The sequence below is a fragment of the Ictalurus furcatus genome, chromosome 4, assembly GCF_023375685.1.
Source record: "Ictalurus furcatus strain D&B chromosome 4, Billie_1.0, whole genome shotgun sequence".
In the NCBI taxonomy this organism is placed as follows: domain Eukaryota; kingdom Metazoa; phylum Chordata; class Actinopteri; order Siluriformes; family Ictaluridae; genus Ictalurus; species Ictalurus furcatus.
In genome coordinates, this window is record NC_071258.1 from 36,328,662 (window position 1) to 36,346,222 (window position 17,561).

The window sequence follows — 17,561 nt, forward strand, 5'->3', positions numbered from 1 at the left end:
TGGTGGGTGAGTACGGGACCAAATCAGAGAGATGCAGATGACTCCTCGAGTGATTCACTTACATTCCTAAAAGACTCTTTGAATGATTCACTTCTCTTTCTCTCTCTCTCTCTCTCTCTGTGTGTGTGTTCCAGGTAAATATGGCACTCAGCTGAACACTCTGTTTCTTCTCCACCTGCTCTATGTGTGTGTCTCTGTGTGGGCCTGTTTTAGAGTGTTCAACCAGCCTACAACACGAGAACTACCAACAGTGAGACACACACACACACACACACACACACACACACACACACACACACTTGTGAATGCCTCCGCGAATGATTCATTTACAACCGAACAGAACTTTGTGATAGATGCACTTACATTTGTAAATGACTCCTCAAATGATACACTTACATCTGAAATGACTCATCAAGTGATTCACTTACACTTTCATTTATTAAAGGACTTCTTGAATGATTCACTTACATTTTTAAACAACCCCTTGAATTATTAACTTACACACACACACACACACACACACACCACAGCTCCACTTCCTGGCAAATGTTCCTATAATTTATAAAAACATTTTATTGCTCTGTTTATTCTGCCTGATGTATTTGAATTCTCTGAACATTTCCTCACGCGTCACCGGTGTGCAGAATGTTCAGTGTGAACAGATGAAGTCGCTGTTCCAGAGACCTGTGGATTTGTTCTTCGTGCTCAGCCTCATCGTAGACATGGTCTTCTCGGTTCTCAGAGGCCTGGTGAGGAACATCTTTACTGTAATAAACTCTACAGGAATAAATTGGACTTTACAGGATTATTAATAATGCTAATACTCCTGTGTACAATGTGTATAACTCATTCACACTACACCACTCTACACTCGCACGTGACGAGTCATTCACGTTGCCTGTAGGTCGCCGGAGGTTGTGGGTGTGGCCTGTTTTTTGTTCTGATGAGCAACAGTAGAAGTTTTAACGCAGATTAAATAAAGCACTAATCAGGGTGTACATGGTGTGCGCTTGGCTTCGTAATATCTTCGTTCTCAGATTAGATTAGCAAAACAAGCTAACTGTATTAGCGACGTACTCTCACACATGTACCAGCGACGATGATTTCGGTTTCTTCCTTCCAAGCTCATCTCCTCTATACACGTCTCTATACAGGTTTAATGAGAGTAAATGGGAAATGATTGCAGGTAGGAACTAAAGTTGTGATCGGGGAAGTGAAGGAACATCGGACCACACGTGCCGTTGGATCGGCCGAGGAAGCATTCGAGCCAATCGCATGGATTTGTCACTTTACAGCTTCACACCTAATTTACACAGAACTGAGAAAATCTTTGTTGCTGAAACCATAGCAACATTTCACATACATACGTAGAATACTAATGATCACTGTTCAAGTGTGTGTGTGTGTGTGTGTGTGTGTGTGTGTGTGTGTGTGTAGGTGGTGCTGGACTGTCCTGCAGATTGGTGTCATGATTATGTGCTAAATTATGAACCATACCTCAAAGACCCCTCAGCATATCCAGCTGTACAGGTGTGTGCGTGTCCTACAGATATTACTGAACATGCTCTACTTCAGTTTGTGTTACAATGATGTGGATTGTGTGTGTGTGTGTGTGTGTGTGTGTGTGTTACAGATGTTAGTGAACATGCTCTATTCCACTCCGTGTGTTATAATGATGATGTATGGACTGTGTGTTCCGGGCTGTGATTGGCTGCCAGATCTGAGTCTGGTGCACGCTGGGGCCATGGCTCAGGTACACACACACACACACACACACACACACACACACACACTCTAGCTAGCATCACATCTAACTGATTTTCCCGCTAGCTAACATGCAAATGAGCTGGTTCTTTACATAAATTGAATGCTATCTAGCATTGTTAGCATGATAAGCATCCAGGTTACTAGCTATCGCTAAATTGTCAGCTTGCTAACTAGCTAGTGGGCAAATTGTCTCTTTTTACTTTGACAGTTGCTTTAGTAATTAGCATGGAAAGTAAACTATGAGAGATGGGATGTATCGATGTTTACAGTGAATACAGCAGTCATATTTGTGTTTGTAAATCAGCTGAAGTCGTTCTCATTGTTATATCTAGCTAGCTAACATAACACCACCTGATAAGGAGTCCACGCTACTTGAGAGCCAGCATCAGTTTGCTAACTAGGATGATTTATTTCACTGTGTAGTAATATTTAGCAACTTAACTGAGATTTTAGCTAGGTCACGCTCCTCTACAAAAGCTAACTGTGTTTAAAAAGCTACGCTGCAGAGAAACTAGGTGTGTCCTAAACGAAATGCTTCCAGTGTTAGTTTACACACAAAACAGTACTTAATCAAAGGTGAGTGGAATTATAACGGGAACGTAAAGTGATATTAATCATGTCATTGTTTTGTTTCAGGCTCAGTTCTGTCACACTGGAGCGTCACTACACACTCGGACTCCCGTCACATACCGCATTCCAAGCGAGAGACTGCTCTTCTTCTTCACCTTCAACCTGTTCTATGCTTTAGTGCCTCAGGCGCTCAGTTACCGCTGCATCAGCCGTCCTGCCTTCTTCATCAGCAAAACCCAGCATAGCCGAACTGACTGACCCTCCCTACAGCGCCCCCTCGGGACCGACCCTCCCTACAGCGCCCGTTCGGGACCGACCCTCCCTACAGCGCCCGCTCGGGACCGACCCTCCCTACAGCGCCCGCTCGGGCCTGACCCTCCCTACAGCGCCCCCTTGGGACCGAACCTCTCTACAGCACCCCCCTCGGGACTGACCCTCTCTCCACCGCCCCCTCGGGACCGACCGACCCTCCCTACGGCTCCCCCTCGGGACCGACCGACCGTCCCTTCCTACGGCTCCCCCTCGGGACCGACCCTCCCTACGGCTCCCCCTTGGGACCGACCCTCCCTACGGCTCCCCCTCGGGACCGACTGACCCTCCCTTCCTATGGCGCCCCCTCGGGACCGACCCTCCCTACGGCGCCCCCTCGGGACCGACCCTCCCTACGGCACCCCCTCGGGACCGACCGACCCTCCCTCCCTACGGCTCCCCCTCAGGACCGACCCTCCCTACGGCGCTCCCTCGGGACCGAACCTCTCTACGGCGCTCCCTCGGGACCGAACCTCTCTACGGCTCCCCCTCAGGACCGAACCTCCCTACAGTGCCCTCGGGCCCGATCCTCTCTACAACGCCCCCTTGGGACCGACCCTCCCTACAGCGCCCCATCGGGACTGACCCTCCCTACAGCGCCCCCTCAGGACAGGACTCAAACTGCAGCTCACAATCAGGACTATATTTATGAGAAATAAATGTTTAACTGTACACACATTGATGTATACGATGTCAGTGTGAGATAACGGGACTTTTTCTTTTTTATAATCACGCAAGAGGTCTCCTACCCTGAATCACATGGTTTCAGATGTTTTTAGATACAGACATTAATGTAGCGAGTCATAGTGACAGGACTCACAATAATCTTAAACGTGACATTACTCACCTGAGGAGTTTCAGCAGTCCAAATAAACAGTAAGAATTCATTACGGCGTGCACAAGTACACCACTGCCTGCATTAAACATTTTGTTTTGACATTCTGAAAATAAAAACAAATTAATATTGTTGTATTCGTTCTTACTTTACACAACCGTAATGTATAACACAAATACTGTACTACTAATGCTGAAGCAGAATACACTAAACAGTCAATCAATAAATATAAAATAAAAATAGCTTCACACTCGTGTTGTATGTGAACAAGTCAGCTCTTTGGGCTGGCTGTTTTAGCTGAACCCCTTCCCCATTGCAAAAAAAAGTAAGAGTACTCAAAAGAGCAAGATACAGAACTGCCAGTATGGGAAAAAGGTACTCAAGAGACTATTGGTACTCAAAAGACAAATTACTTTTTTTTGGTACTCAAAAGACTTTTGGAAAGTTTTTTATACACATTAAAAAAAAGGAGTACAGCAAGCTCTGCCCCCAAAGGTACTGAACACAGCCCTGGTTTCGAGGCGCCCCCTGGTGTCAGACGTGTGTGTGTGGAAATGTGAAATGAGACTCAGCAGACATGAAACTGTGCATTCCAACAAATTTATTCTGTAAAAGTCTTGTGAATAAACAGGAAAAACAGTTTACAGTGAACTACAAACGTTGAAAATGTAAGATAGAACTGTAACGAGCATAACAAAGATAAGGAGGGGCAAAAAATCTACACTGATGATCTCTACGTCCTGATTTTACTCACTGACAGGCAGATTTGAGTTAACAATGGGCGTGGTTTATGGTTAATCTCATCATCCAATCAGTGGACTCGATTGTGTGACATCACCTCAAGACTTTTTTTTTTTACTCTTTGGCTTGACGTGCGAGTGTAGTTACGCACTGTAACAGGAAGTTGGCTGTGTGTACCAGCAGGCTCCCTGATGGTGTCATAGGATCACTTTAAGCTCCACCCACGCTGACGCAGAAACGCGTGTCATGTGACTAAATCAGGACGTGTGAACGCGCTAACATTTACCACAGATGTATCATCTACCATCATCAAAAATAAATAGAATATATTCTTTATATAAACACAGATCAGGAAGTAAAAGAGCGTCTTCAGTTCAGGGATGACGTGATGAAGTGCTAAACGGTAGGAGACACCTCCTGCTTCAGACTCAGCGCTAATCTCCGAATGATTTCTATCTTACAGAATTAATAGGACAGACAGCATGCCACTAAAGAGCTAAGAAACAAGCGAGCGCACGGACACAGGAACCAGAATTCACTTTAATTATAAAAAAAACAACAAAAAAAAAAAAACAAAAGAACATTTTAAAAAACCCAAAAGAGCATTTATCCGTTAGCGTGGTCCCGAATTCTACAGCAACATGAACTCAAACCATCAACAGTGTGTTACTCAAATCCACTATTTATACTTCTCTCTCTCTCTCTCTCTCTCTCTCTGTGTCTGTCCTTCACGGGTTTATACACACGACATGGACAGGGTCAAAGGTCAGAGGATAAAATATCAAAGAAGAGAGTGTAGAGTGCCATGAAAGATCAGGAATTGAAATAAAAGGTGACAGTTTAGGGTAAAAGGTCAGAGTTAGACTGATAGGTCAGGGTGAAAGTTTAGGGTTAAGGGTAACAAAATTAAGGTGAAAGGTGAAAGGTTATGGAAAACAAGAAATGTAAAGGTTTAGGGTAAAAATGCTGAGTTGAAAGGTCAGAGTTTAGGCACAGGGGTAGGGTTAGGGTGAGTTACAGAAAGAGGTCAGGGTTTAAGGCTAGGGTCAAAGATTAGAGTTTAAGGTAAATGATGAAAGGTCAAGATTAAGGTCAAAGGTTTAAAAGGAAGTTTTTTTTACTGTAAATGTTTCAGAAGGAGGTCAAGGTGAAAGGTCAAGGACAGGGTCAAAGATAGGAGTTTAGGTTTAAAGGGTAGTGTTAGAACAAAGGTTACAGACAGAGTCAGAGTTAATGTAGAAAGAAAAACAACATTAGGGTGAAAGGTCAGCATTAGGGTTAACGATAAGGGCTTAGCAAGGAAAAAAGGCTGGGTTAAATTGTCAGGGTTAGGGTCAAAGGTCAGAGCTTACATTTAAAAGGTAGTGTTAAAGTAAAAGCTTATAGAAAGGCAGAAAAACATGACCAGTGTTATGTTGAAGGGTCAAGGTTAATGTTTAAGGACAAAGGTCAGCATTTGGGACAAAGGTTGGGGAAACTGTCAGGGTTTTAATGAAACATTCAGGTGAAAGTGTACTAGGGATGCACCGAACGTTCGGCAACCGAAATTATTCATAAATTAATAAATTATATAAATTTGACCGAACAATGACGTGTTTGATGGCGCGACCAAACAGCCCAGCAACCAGAGTGAGACGCGCGGAGCTTTAATTGTAGCGAACATGTCGGCAGTGTGGAAGCATTTTAAAGTGTCAGAGAAAGATGTAAGAATGGCCGTTAAAGAAGTAGAGATATGTCTAGGACAATTCATTTGTTGTGGGTCCATCCACTGTTTTGCACTCTTGTCATTGCACTTTTAGTTGTAGGCTACAGAGTGTTCCATTCTTTCAGCAGTCAGTTACAGGCCGAACATCGGCTATTCAAGGGCTCAAAGATGACCACATCACAATATTTTAATTTTACTCATTTATTTATTTAAAGTTATATTGTACCTTGTTGGTAGCCTATGCCTGCTGGAATTAAAAAAAATGTTCAGTTTTAAATAAATATTTTGAAATTGTAATTTTTGTAATTGATTTTTTTCTTTGAAAAGCAAGACAAAATAGTAAAAAGCACATTCTGACTATTTAATTTATGCAATGGTGAAAAAAATGTCAAAATAAATGGAAAAAACGCGAAAAAACGTGTTCGGTATTCGGCCTAGTTTTTCATTATATTTGACTTTGGCCAAGAATTTTCATTTCGGTGCATCCCTAAAGTATACAGAGTCAAGGTTTACGTTGGGAAGCTCAGGTTCAGGCTGAAAGGTCAGGGTTCAAAGTGAAAGGTCAGAGGGTTTACGGAGAGAGAGTGGGCTGGTTTCCAGGCGAACAGTCCAGCTATAACAGCTACAGCTAGAACATTACGCTAAACTGATGACTATATTACATCTGATAAAGTGTAATTAACACTGCACATTAAAGGGGCAGTAAGCAACATTTCAGCCGAATTCACACTTCACACACTGACTCTGGAACGCTGGAAGGACAAAACTGTCTTCAATCGAATCCAGTGGAGAGCTTTACAACCTGCATCTGTAATAGAGGATACGACTTACCGCCCCTTTAACTCTACGTGCTTTAGCTTCAGCTTGGCTCTGCTGATGAGACGTGGATGAATTTCTCTGTACTTGTGGCTGTAATATTATTTACTGATCGGTGAGTTTATAATAACAATGTTTTTTATTTGATTTTATTTTTTATTTTGATGATGTCAAAGCGAGTTACATTTCCAACAGCACGGAACAAACCACAACATGATCAGATGTTCTTCAGGACCTAATGTTCCTCTCGCAGCAGCTGGTTCTGCTGGAACACACACACACACACACACACACACACAGAAATACTCCATCAGTCACGTTTATAATATGTAACATTTTATACAGCTGTAATAAACATGTAAAAACATTATAGTGTTTATATACGACATGTAGCAGATCACCAGAACTGACTGACTGTGAGGAGGCCATAACTTCAACTGACAGACAGACAGACAGATGGAGAGAGAAAGCAGATGAACAGAGAGAAAGAAGGACAAACATAGGGAGAAAGACAAACAGACAGATAGACACACAGAGAAAGACAAATACACAGACAGACAGACAGACAGACAGACAGACAGATATACAGACAGATATACAGACAGACAGACAGACAGATATAAAGACAGACATATATACAAACAGACAGACAGATATACAAACACACAGACATATATACAGACAGACAGACAGATATATAGACAGACAGATATACAGACAGACAGACAGATATACAGACAGACAGATATACATACCCCTGGACACGTCTTCTTGTCTGAGTTCTGCAGATCGTTATCGTTGTCTCTCTTCTCCTCTTCTTCTTTACCATCCTTCTCCTCTTCCTCCTCAGCTGAGCACTTCCTGGACAACTTCGACTTCTGGAGCACACACACACACACACACACACAATTACATGATTTATCTATCCTCGTTACAGTCTCATGGTTAATAATAATAATAATAATAATACGATCTTTTCACATCTTTAATTTCATACTCTCACGCAACACCCCCCGACCCCAATGGTACGCTCCACTACTGTCATTACAGAACATGGAAGGCAGAAATGTCGGCGCCTGTTGCTAGGCAACAGTTGCTATGTGGAGATGGAGTGTGTTCTGAGGTGCATGGAAACAGTCGCTGTAGCTATGACACACATTCAGGTGCAGCAGGTGCTCCATCCTCCATCCTCGTATCACTGAGTAACTCTTCCACCGATCTTCACCGATCACCACATTATCACCACATTATCACCACAACATCACCACAATATTATCACATTATCACCACAACATCACCACAATATTATCACATTATCACCACAACATCACCACAATATTATCACCACAATATTATCACATTATCACCACAATATCACCACATTATCACCACAACATCACCACATTATCACCACAACATCACCACAATATTATCACATTATCACCACAACATCACCACAATATTATCACCACAATATTATCACATTATCACCACAACATCACCACAATATTATCACCACAATATTATCACATTATCACCACAATATCACCACATTATCACCACAACATCACCACAATATCACCACATTATCACCACAACATCACCACAATATTATCACCACAATATTATCACATTATCACCACAACATCACCACAATATTATCACCACAATATTATCACATTATCACCACAACATCACCACAATATTATCACCACAATATTATCACATTATCACCACAACATCACCACAATATTATCACCACAATATTATCACATTATCACCACAATATCACCACATTATCACCACAACATCACCACAATATCACCACATTATCACCACAACATCACCACAATATTATCACCACAATATTATCACATTATCACCACAACATCACCACAATATTATCACCACAATATTATCACATTATCACCACAACATCACCACAATATTATCACCACAATATTATCACATTATCACCACAACATCACCACAATATTATCACCACAATATTATCACATTATCACCACAATATCACCACATTATCACCACAACATCACCACAATATCACCACATTATCACCACAACATCACCACAATATTATCACCACAATATTATCACATTATCACCACAACATCACCACAATATTATCACCACAATATTATCACATTATCACCACAACATCACCACAATATTATCACCACAATATTATCACATTATCACCACAACATCACCACAATATTATCACCACAATATTATCACATTATCACCACAATATCACCACAACATCACCACAATATTATCACCACAATATTATCACATTATCACCACATCACCACAATATTATCACCACAATATTATCACATTATCACCACAATATCACCACATTATCACCACAATATTATCACATTATCACCACATCACCACAATATTATCACCACAATATTATCACAATATTATCACATTATCACCACAATATCACCACATTATCACCACATCACCACAATATTATCACATTATCACCACAATATCACCACAATATTATCACCATAATATCACCACAATATCACCATAATATTATCACATTATCACCACAATATCACCACATTATCACCACAATATCACAACATTATCACCACAATATTACCACATTATTATCACCACAATATCACCACATAATCACCACAATATTACCACATTATTATCACCACAATATCACCACATTATCACCACAATATCACCACATCATCACCACAATATTATCCCATTATCACCACAATATCACCACATTATCACCACAATATCACCACATTATCACCACAATATTATCCCATTATCACCACAATATCACCACATTATCACCACAATATCACCACATTATCACCACAATATTATCACATTATCACCACAATATCACCACATTATCACCACAATATTATCCCATTATCACCACAATATCACCACATTATCACCACAATATCACCACATTATCACCACAATATTATCCCATTATCACCACAATATCACCACAATATTATCCCATTATCACCACAATATCACCACATTATCACCACATTATCACAATATCACCACATTATCACCACAATATTATCACATTATCACCACAATATTATCCCATTATCACCACAATATCACCACATTATCACCACAATATCACCACATCATCACCACAATATTATCCCATTATCACCACAATATCACCACATTATCACCACAATATCACCACATTATCACCACAATATTACCACATTATTATCACCACAATATCACCACATCATCACCACAATATCACCACATCATCACCACAATATTATCCCATTATCACCACAATATCACCACATTATCACCACAATATCACCACATTATCACCACAATATTATCCCATTATCACCACAATATCACCACATTATCACCACAATATCACCACATTATCACCACAATATTATCACATTATCACAATATTATCACCACAATATTACAACATTATCACCACAATATCATTACAACATTATCACCACAATATCACCACATTATTATCACCACAATATCACCACATTATCACAATATCACATTATCACCACATTATCACCACAATATTACCACATTATTATCACCACAATATCACATTATCACCACAATATCACAACATTATCACCACATAATCACCACAATATCACCACATTATCACCACAATATCACCACATCACCACAATATTATCCCATTATCACCACAATATCACCACATTATCACCACAATATTATCACATTATCACCACAATATTATCACCACAATATTACAACATTATCACCACAATATCATTACAACATTATCACCACAATATCACCACATTATTATCACCACAATATCACAATATCACATTATCACCACATTATCACCACAATATTACCACATTATTATCACCACAATATCACATTATCACCACAATATCACAACATTATCACCACATAATCACCACAATATCACCACATTATCACCACAATATCACCACATCACCACAATATTATCCCATTATCACACAATATCACCACATTATCACCACAATATCACCACAATATTATCACATTATCACCACAATATCACCACAATATTATCCCATTATCACACAATATCACCACATTATCACCACAATATCACCACAATATTATCACATTATCACCACAATATCACCACATTATCACCACATTATTATCACAATATCACATTATCACCACAATATTATCACATTATCACACAATATCACCACATTATCACCACAATATCACCACATTATTATCACAATATCACATTATCACCACAATATCACAACATTATCACCACAATATTAGCACATTATCACCTCATTATCACCACAATATTATCACATTATCACCACATTATTATCACCACAATACCACAATATTATCACCACATTATCACCACAATATAACCACATCACCACCACCACATTATGACAACATTATCACCACATATACATATATATATATATATATATATATATACACACACACACACACAAGGGCCCAACAGTGGTATCTTGGCAGTGCTGGGGCTTGAACTCCGGACCTTCTGATCAGTAACCCAGGGCCTTTAACCACTGAGCCACCACTGAGAAGGACAGGTGTAACAACACTACCTCACATCTGTCCACATCTGGGAGACACAAGCTCCGCCCCTTTCTAATTTCTCATTTTATGTTGAGCTTGTACCTCTGTCATAAGACCCTAATGCCTAATGTGTCCACTCTCACTTCTCAGGTAAACCTGTCCCTTTCTCTGATGACCTGTTCTCATGTTTACTTCACACCTTTCCTAAATACAGGTGAGCCTTGCCTCCTTAGACTGGCTCCACCCCTTTATCAGGTGAAGTAGAGCTTCTCGGCTAATCCCGCCCCCTCTTCAAAGGATATACAAGGAAGTCCTGCCCCTTTCACAGGTCACCTGTGGGTTAATCCTCTTTCTCACCTAGTTGCAGGTGAGCTCCGCCCATTTTTCAGGTGATAAGCCATAGATAAGGTTCAGCCTTTTTTTTTATTGAGATACCAGTTAACCACACCCCTTTCTCAGGTAAGCGTTTCTCTGAAGAGTTCCGCCCCTCTCTAACGTAAGTCCCACCTCTTTCCCAGGGACTATATTAAAAACGTTAATAAAAACAGATTCGTCCGGCGTACCTTTGAAGACGCGGTCTTTTTCCGTTTCGATCCGACCTTTTCACCCTTCACCTTTCCTTCTTCTTCCTCTCCGATGGATTCACCTTCCTCACCCTCACTGCTGCCGTCTGCTGCATCAGCCCCCTCCCCCTCCGACCAGCTCTGCTGCTGCACGCTCTACACACACACACACACACACAGTATTCACTATACAGTCCATATAAACTCTGTGTCCACAGTGGGCGTGTCCTAAACCACACACCTGATCGGGTTCACAGTAATAAAGATCAGAGACACACAGGTTATGTGAGTAACAGCGCCCTCTGGTGGAGAATCTTCATTCTGCTTGCTGGTGAGTTGAGACATTCTCAAAGCAACAAATAATTATTATTAAATTTAAAAAATTGATGATGTAATGAGTTAGGACACGCCCACATACAATGATGTCATGGACCAGGAAAAATAACACACGTGTTAGTGATAAAATAGTTGTAAGATGCACATCCACCCTTGATAAGTGGGTGTGTGTGGGTGTGGGTGTGTGTGTGTGTGTGTGTCTGTATGGGGTGGATGGGTGTGGGGGGGGGGGGGGTACACACATACAGTGAAACTACCAGGAAAGTATTTTCATGGCTCTGTGATTAAAATCTCGAGATGATTTAACATTTAAAGAGCAAACACGTCATTCACGCTCCTCCTGTTACATGCTTCTCTACATTTAACATTCACACTTACACTGTGACTCACACACACACACACACTCACACACACACTCATACTGTGACTCACACACACACACTCACACTGTCACTCACACACACACACTGTGACTCACACACACACACACTGTGACTCACACACACACACACTCACCCACACTGTCACTCACACACACACACTGTGACTCACACACACACTCACACTGTGACTCACACACACACACTGTGACTCACACACACACTCACACTGTGACTCACACACACACACACACACACTGTGACTCACACACACACACTGTCACTCACACACACACACTGTCACTCACACACACACACTGTGACTCACACACACACACACTCACCCACACTCACACTGTCACTCACACACACTGTGACACACACACACACACTCACACTGTCACTCACACACACACACTGTGACTCACACACACACTCACACTGTGACTCACACACACACGCACACTCACACTGTCACTCACACACACACACTGTGACTCACACACACACTCACACTGTGACTCACACACACTCACACACACACACACACTCACACACACTCACACACACACTCACACACACCTGGTAGCCGGTGAACTTGACCCCGGGGTTGTTCTCGATCTCCCACAGTCCCTCATTGAAGCCTTTCCTCTTATTCGACTTGCCGAACTTTTCTTTATATTCTTTATACGGCAGCAGATCTTTAGGGCCGAGGAACGCACTACAGGAGGCACACACACACACACACACACACACACACACACAAGTTAGCAGTGTGTGTGTTAGTGAGAAACAGTAGAGAAGTGTAAACTCTGTGATGAAGATGTGGAAAACTGAAAGTTCCAGCTTTCCCTCTGACTGGAGGAGGTTCCATTTTTTAAAAACACACACACACACACACTTACGTCTCATGGGTGCCAAAGAAGAAGATGGGATATTTATTAGCAGGAGGCTTCACAGCTCCCTCTGGCAGCTCATCGATCTGCAGCCAATCAGAAAACAGCAGAGATTACCACTGACCAATCAAAACAGAGTAGATATCATACATATATAAACATACATATTCTGAATAATTGCAACAAAGAACCTTTGTATATAGAACCTACATGTGCTATAACATTTATTACTATTATTATTATTATTCTTATTATTATTATAAGCAGAGGTATTGAATGACATCACTTCCTGTTTCTGCTATTAGATAAAGTAGTCAGGATTCAGCCAATTTGTGCTTGTGACAGGGAAAATTTAACACACGATATCCTGGTGTCTCGAGTCATTCAAAACTCTGTTGCTAGGCAACCAAGAACTTAGCTTTAGGAGTTCCTTATCGCACCTTTAATGCTGTGAACGGTGCTGGTGTAAACATTACAGATCATGTAATGTGACACTAACGACAGAAAGGTTTACGAGTAAGATAGACCACACTTCGAAATATCCGGCTAATTAAATTCTGAAAAATGTAAATATAGTGATTAGTAAAAACTGAACACCGAGTGCTAACACAGTGACTTTTTTAAAGGTCTTATTTATATATCCGGGTGGTGCAGTAACGTAGCAGAGCTGATAGACGTGTGGGGGAAAAACCTGACCATAATTTAGTGACTAAACTCCACACAAGAACCATTTTGTATTTCGGTTTATCCAGTCACGTGCTTTTATGAAAATTACTCAGAGAAACGCGGCTCGCCGGATCCGAGACTAGCTGCAGAGAGAACCACAGACGGTCCGGAGGGAAGGAGTTCGTTCAGTGACTCTTTCTAGTCTGATTAGCGAAGTGGTGTCGTGGCTCGTCAGAAACATTCTGAGGAAAAGTTTTTTTGTTTGAAGACGAGCCGATGGAGAAGTGTTTACGTGTTTATTCTCCGCTCTGAGTTCAGAGTCGCGGTGCGAGCGGGCTGCAGAGTCACCGCGCTTTCATTTATTTACATTCTGGGAAACAGAACCAACAACGTACTGCAGGGACAAACAACAATAGGAGTGGAATTAAACACACACACACACACACACACACACACACACACACACACACACTCATACACCACACACACACACACACACACGCATACACATACACACACATACATACACACACACCTAATTCAGAGTCAAAATTCTTAGTCACTTAGAAATATACCCACCACTTCAAAGTGTATTATTTATAATTATAAAGCTTTCATTAATATTTAAACATTAAATATAAAGTATCTGTTTTAGATCTGCTCCAAAACTATAAGCTGCTCTGATGTAGAGTATACACAAGCTGTCTCTGATTGGTGCAGAAGGGGGTGTGTCTCTTCCTTTTGAAGGAAGGGGTGTGTGGCACAGCGAGGGGGGCGGGGCTTCGAGGACGCAGTTCCTTACTGCACCTTTAATGCTGGTTGTGAATGGTGTTAGCACAAACGTGTGTGTGTGTGTGTGTGTGTGTGTGTGTGTGTGTGTGTGTGGTGGCTCTGAGCTGAACCTAAGAACTGTTTCTGAACAGGAACTCCGTGTGTGTGTGTGTGTGAGAGAGAGAGATTTGACAGGAATGAATAAAAAGGTGTTATTCTGTCATGACGCAGTTATGACCCTGTGTCTGTAAGACGCTATATAAAATACTAAAATAAATAAATCAGTAAATAAAGACGAATCGAACACTGTGTAAATCCACCATGAGGAGAAACACCTGGAACATCTCCTTCTTCATCCAGACCCACTACAACCTCATCTGATCCCCATCAGGCCGGTCTGATTTCCGTTCCGAGCTTTAGGAGGAAAAACCGCGAACTGTGCGCGTGCGTTGGTAAACAGCGGTAAGATGAAAGCGTAAACAGTCCGGATATGATCGATATATCGATGGAGCTGAAGGTGGAGAAAAGGCGCTAAAGCGAAGGGCGGAAATTCGGAGAAAAACACACACACACACATACACACACACACACACACACACACCTGAGAGGCAACAGCGCCATTGCCTACCACACACACACACACACACACACACATATATATATAAAGGACACAAAATGGACCTCGAAACCCGTTTAAATGCGAACTCTCTTGGGTTCCGAGCGGAGGGAATAAAATGGCGGGCCTAGAGCCGGAGCGGAGCAGCGGGGCGTCGTGGCTCGGGCCGCCGGACTCGGAGCGCAGGAGCGCGGCTCGGCTCTGTACTCACCCTCGCGGGCCAGTGCGGGTATCCCTTCATCTTGGCGAAAACCAGATCTCCTGCTTTATAGTCGCGGGGTCGCGGCCGAGCCATGGCGCGCGCTCGGAAAACACCCAAAATGTCACAAATGTCACCACGCGATTCGTGCACGCGCGGAAATCTCCCACCATCAATAACGGAAATAAATAATGAAAAAGACTGAGAGAGCTAGAGAGAGAGAGAGAGAGAGAGAGAGAGAAGGCCCGGGAATGAAAAAAAAAACACCTCACACACTCAGCACACAACACACACTCTTCTTCTTCTTCTTCCTGTCTTTCTTTCTTCTTCCCTCCTCTGTTTCTCCCTCTCTCTGTTCAAACCCCAATACGTGTGAAGGTCAACAGAGCAAAAATTCCATCCAGCGCCTCCGAGGATGGAGAGAGCTAGCTACGCCGCGGTGTGTGTGTGTGTGTGTGTTTGTGCGCGCGCGCGCCTTAATGAAGTCCTGCGTGAATATGAAACTGAAAATGTGACCTGTTCGCGCGCAAAATGTGGCGCGCAGTGTTGTCCCCCCCACGGTGGATTATGCTGGCGCGCGCACGCACACACACACACACACACACACACACACACCGATCAGCCATAAGATTAAGACCACTTGCAGGTGAAGTGAATAAAATTGTTTATCTCGTTACAGTTGGGGGGGGGGGGGGGGGGGGGGTAGTCAGTTCTAGAAGTTGATGTGTTGGAAGCAGGAAGAATGGGCGTTTCCAAAACAGCAGGTGTGTGGGGTGTTCCCGGTGTGCAGTGGTTAGTTCCTACCAAAAGTGGAAGGAGAACCAGTGACCTGGTGACAGGGTCATGGACACCCAAAGCTCATAGATGCGCATGGGGAGAGAAGGCTAGTCCGTCTGGTCCGATCTCACAGAAGATCTACTGTAGCACACACTACTGAAAACGTTCATTCTGCTTCTGATAGAAAGGAGTCAGAACACACAGAACATCACAGCGTGCTGCGTATGGAGCTGCACCACTGACCGTAACACAGACAATTTTGAACTCACAAATACTCTACTCAACTGAACACACATACTACTGAATATATATACACTACAGGACTGGACTCACACATACACAACTGAACAGAACTCACACATGTACATTACTGAACACACACATACACTACTGAACTGAACACACATACTACTGAATATATATACACTACATTACTGGACTCAGCTCACACATGTACACTACTGAACACACACATACACTACTGAACTGAACACACATACTACTGAATATATATACACTACATTACTGGACTCAACTCACACATGTACACTACTGAACACACACATACACTACTGAACTGAACACACATACTACTGAATATATATACACTACAGGACTGGACTCACACATACACAACTGAACAGAACTCACACATGTACACTACTGAACACACATACACTACTGAACTGAACACACATACTACTGAATATATATACACTACATTACTGGACTCAGCTCACACATGTACACTACTGAACACACACATACACTACTGAACTGAACACACATACTACTGAATATATATACACTACATGACGACTCACACATACACAACTGAACAGAACTCTCACATGTACACTACTGAACACACACATACACTACTGAACTGAACACACATACTACTGAATATATATACACTACATGACTGGACTCACACATACACAACTGAACAGAACTCTCACATGTACAC

At 42.0% G+C, this 17,561-nt stretch overlaps 2 protein-coding genes across 4 annotated transcripts in view; one reads left to right on the forward strand and one right to left on the reverse strand.

The window, feature by feature from the left end:
- LOC128607151 (transmembrane 6 superfamily member 1-like) overlaps nt 1-2,884 on the forward strand; it is an 11,716-nt gene extending 8,832 nt beyond the window's left edge. For both annotated transcript variants that reach the window (XM_053623825.1, XM_053623824.1), the window contains 6 exons: nt 1-6; nt 135-250; nt 645-749; nt 1,438-1,530; nt 1,634-1,753; nt 2,404-2,884. The exon at nt 1-6 is cut by the window's left edge and continues 77 nt beyond it. In XM_053623825.1, the coding sequence (XP_053479800.1) occupies nt 1-6; nt 135-250; nt 645-749; nt 1,438-1,530; nt 1,634-1,753; nt 2,404-2,595 (632 nt within the window). In that variant the 3' untranslated portion in view covers nt 2,596-2,884. The remainder of the gene's footprint in view (nt 7-134; nt 251-644; nt 750-1,437; nt 1,531-1,633; nt 1,754-2,403) is intronic.
- Nucleotides 2,885-4,065: 1,181 nt separating this feature from the next.
- On the reverse strand, nt 4,066-16,277 carry hdgfl3 (HDGF like 3). 2 transcript variants are annotated; one of them, XM_053623827.1, is made up of 6 exons: nt 15,827-16,277; nt 13,572-13,648; nt 13,249-13,387; nt 11,951-12,106; nt 7,499-7,621; nt 4,066-7,005 (listed from the first exon to the last, which is right to left on the reverse strand). In XM_053623827.1, the coding sequence occupies exons 1-6, from the start codon at nt 15,908-15,910 to the stop codon at nt 6,979-6,981; spliced, it is 606 nt and encodes a 201-aa protein (XP_053479802.1). In that variant the 5' UTR covers nt 15,911-16,277; the 3' UTR covers nt 4,066-6,978. The 2 variants fall into 2 exon arrangements, with proteins under 2 accessions (XP_053479802.1, XP_053479801.1); XM_053623826.1 differs by having other exon boundaries at nt 4,066-7,008; nt 15,827-16,276.
- Between the last annotated feature and the right edge of the window lie 1,284 nt (nt 16,278-17,561).

Coding starts and splice junctions, on each gene's coding strand:
- hdgfl3 (XM_053623826.1), bottom strand. CDS start 15,910: ATGGCTCGGCCGCGACCCCGCGACTATAAAGCAGGAGATCTGGTTTTC. Junction 13,388..13,571: donor TTCTTTGGCACCCATGAGAC/GTAAGTGTGTGT, acceptor TGCCTCCTGTAG/TGCGTTCCTCGGCCCTAAAG. Junction 7,009..7,498: donor ACAAGAAGACGTGTCCAGGG/GTATGTATATCT, acceptor TGTGTGTTCCAG/CAGAACCAGCTGCTGCGAGA.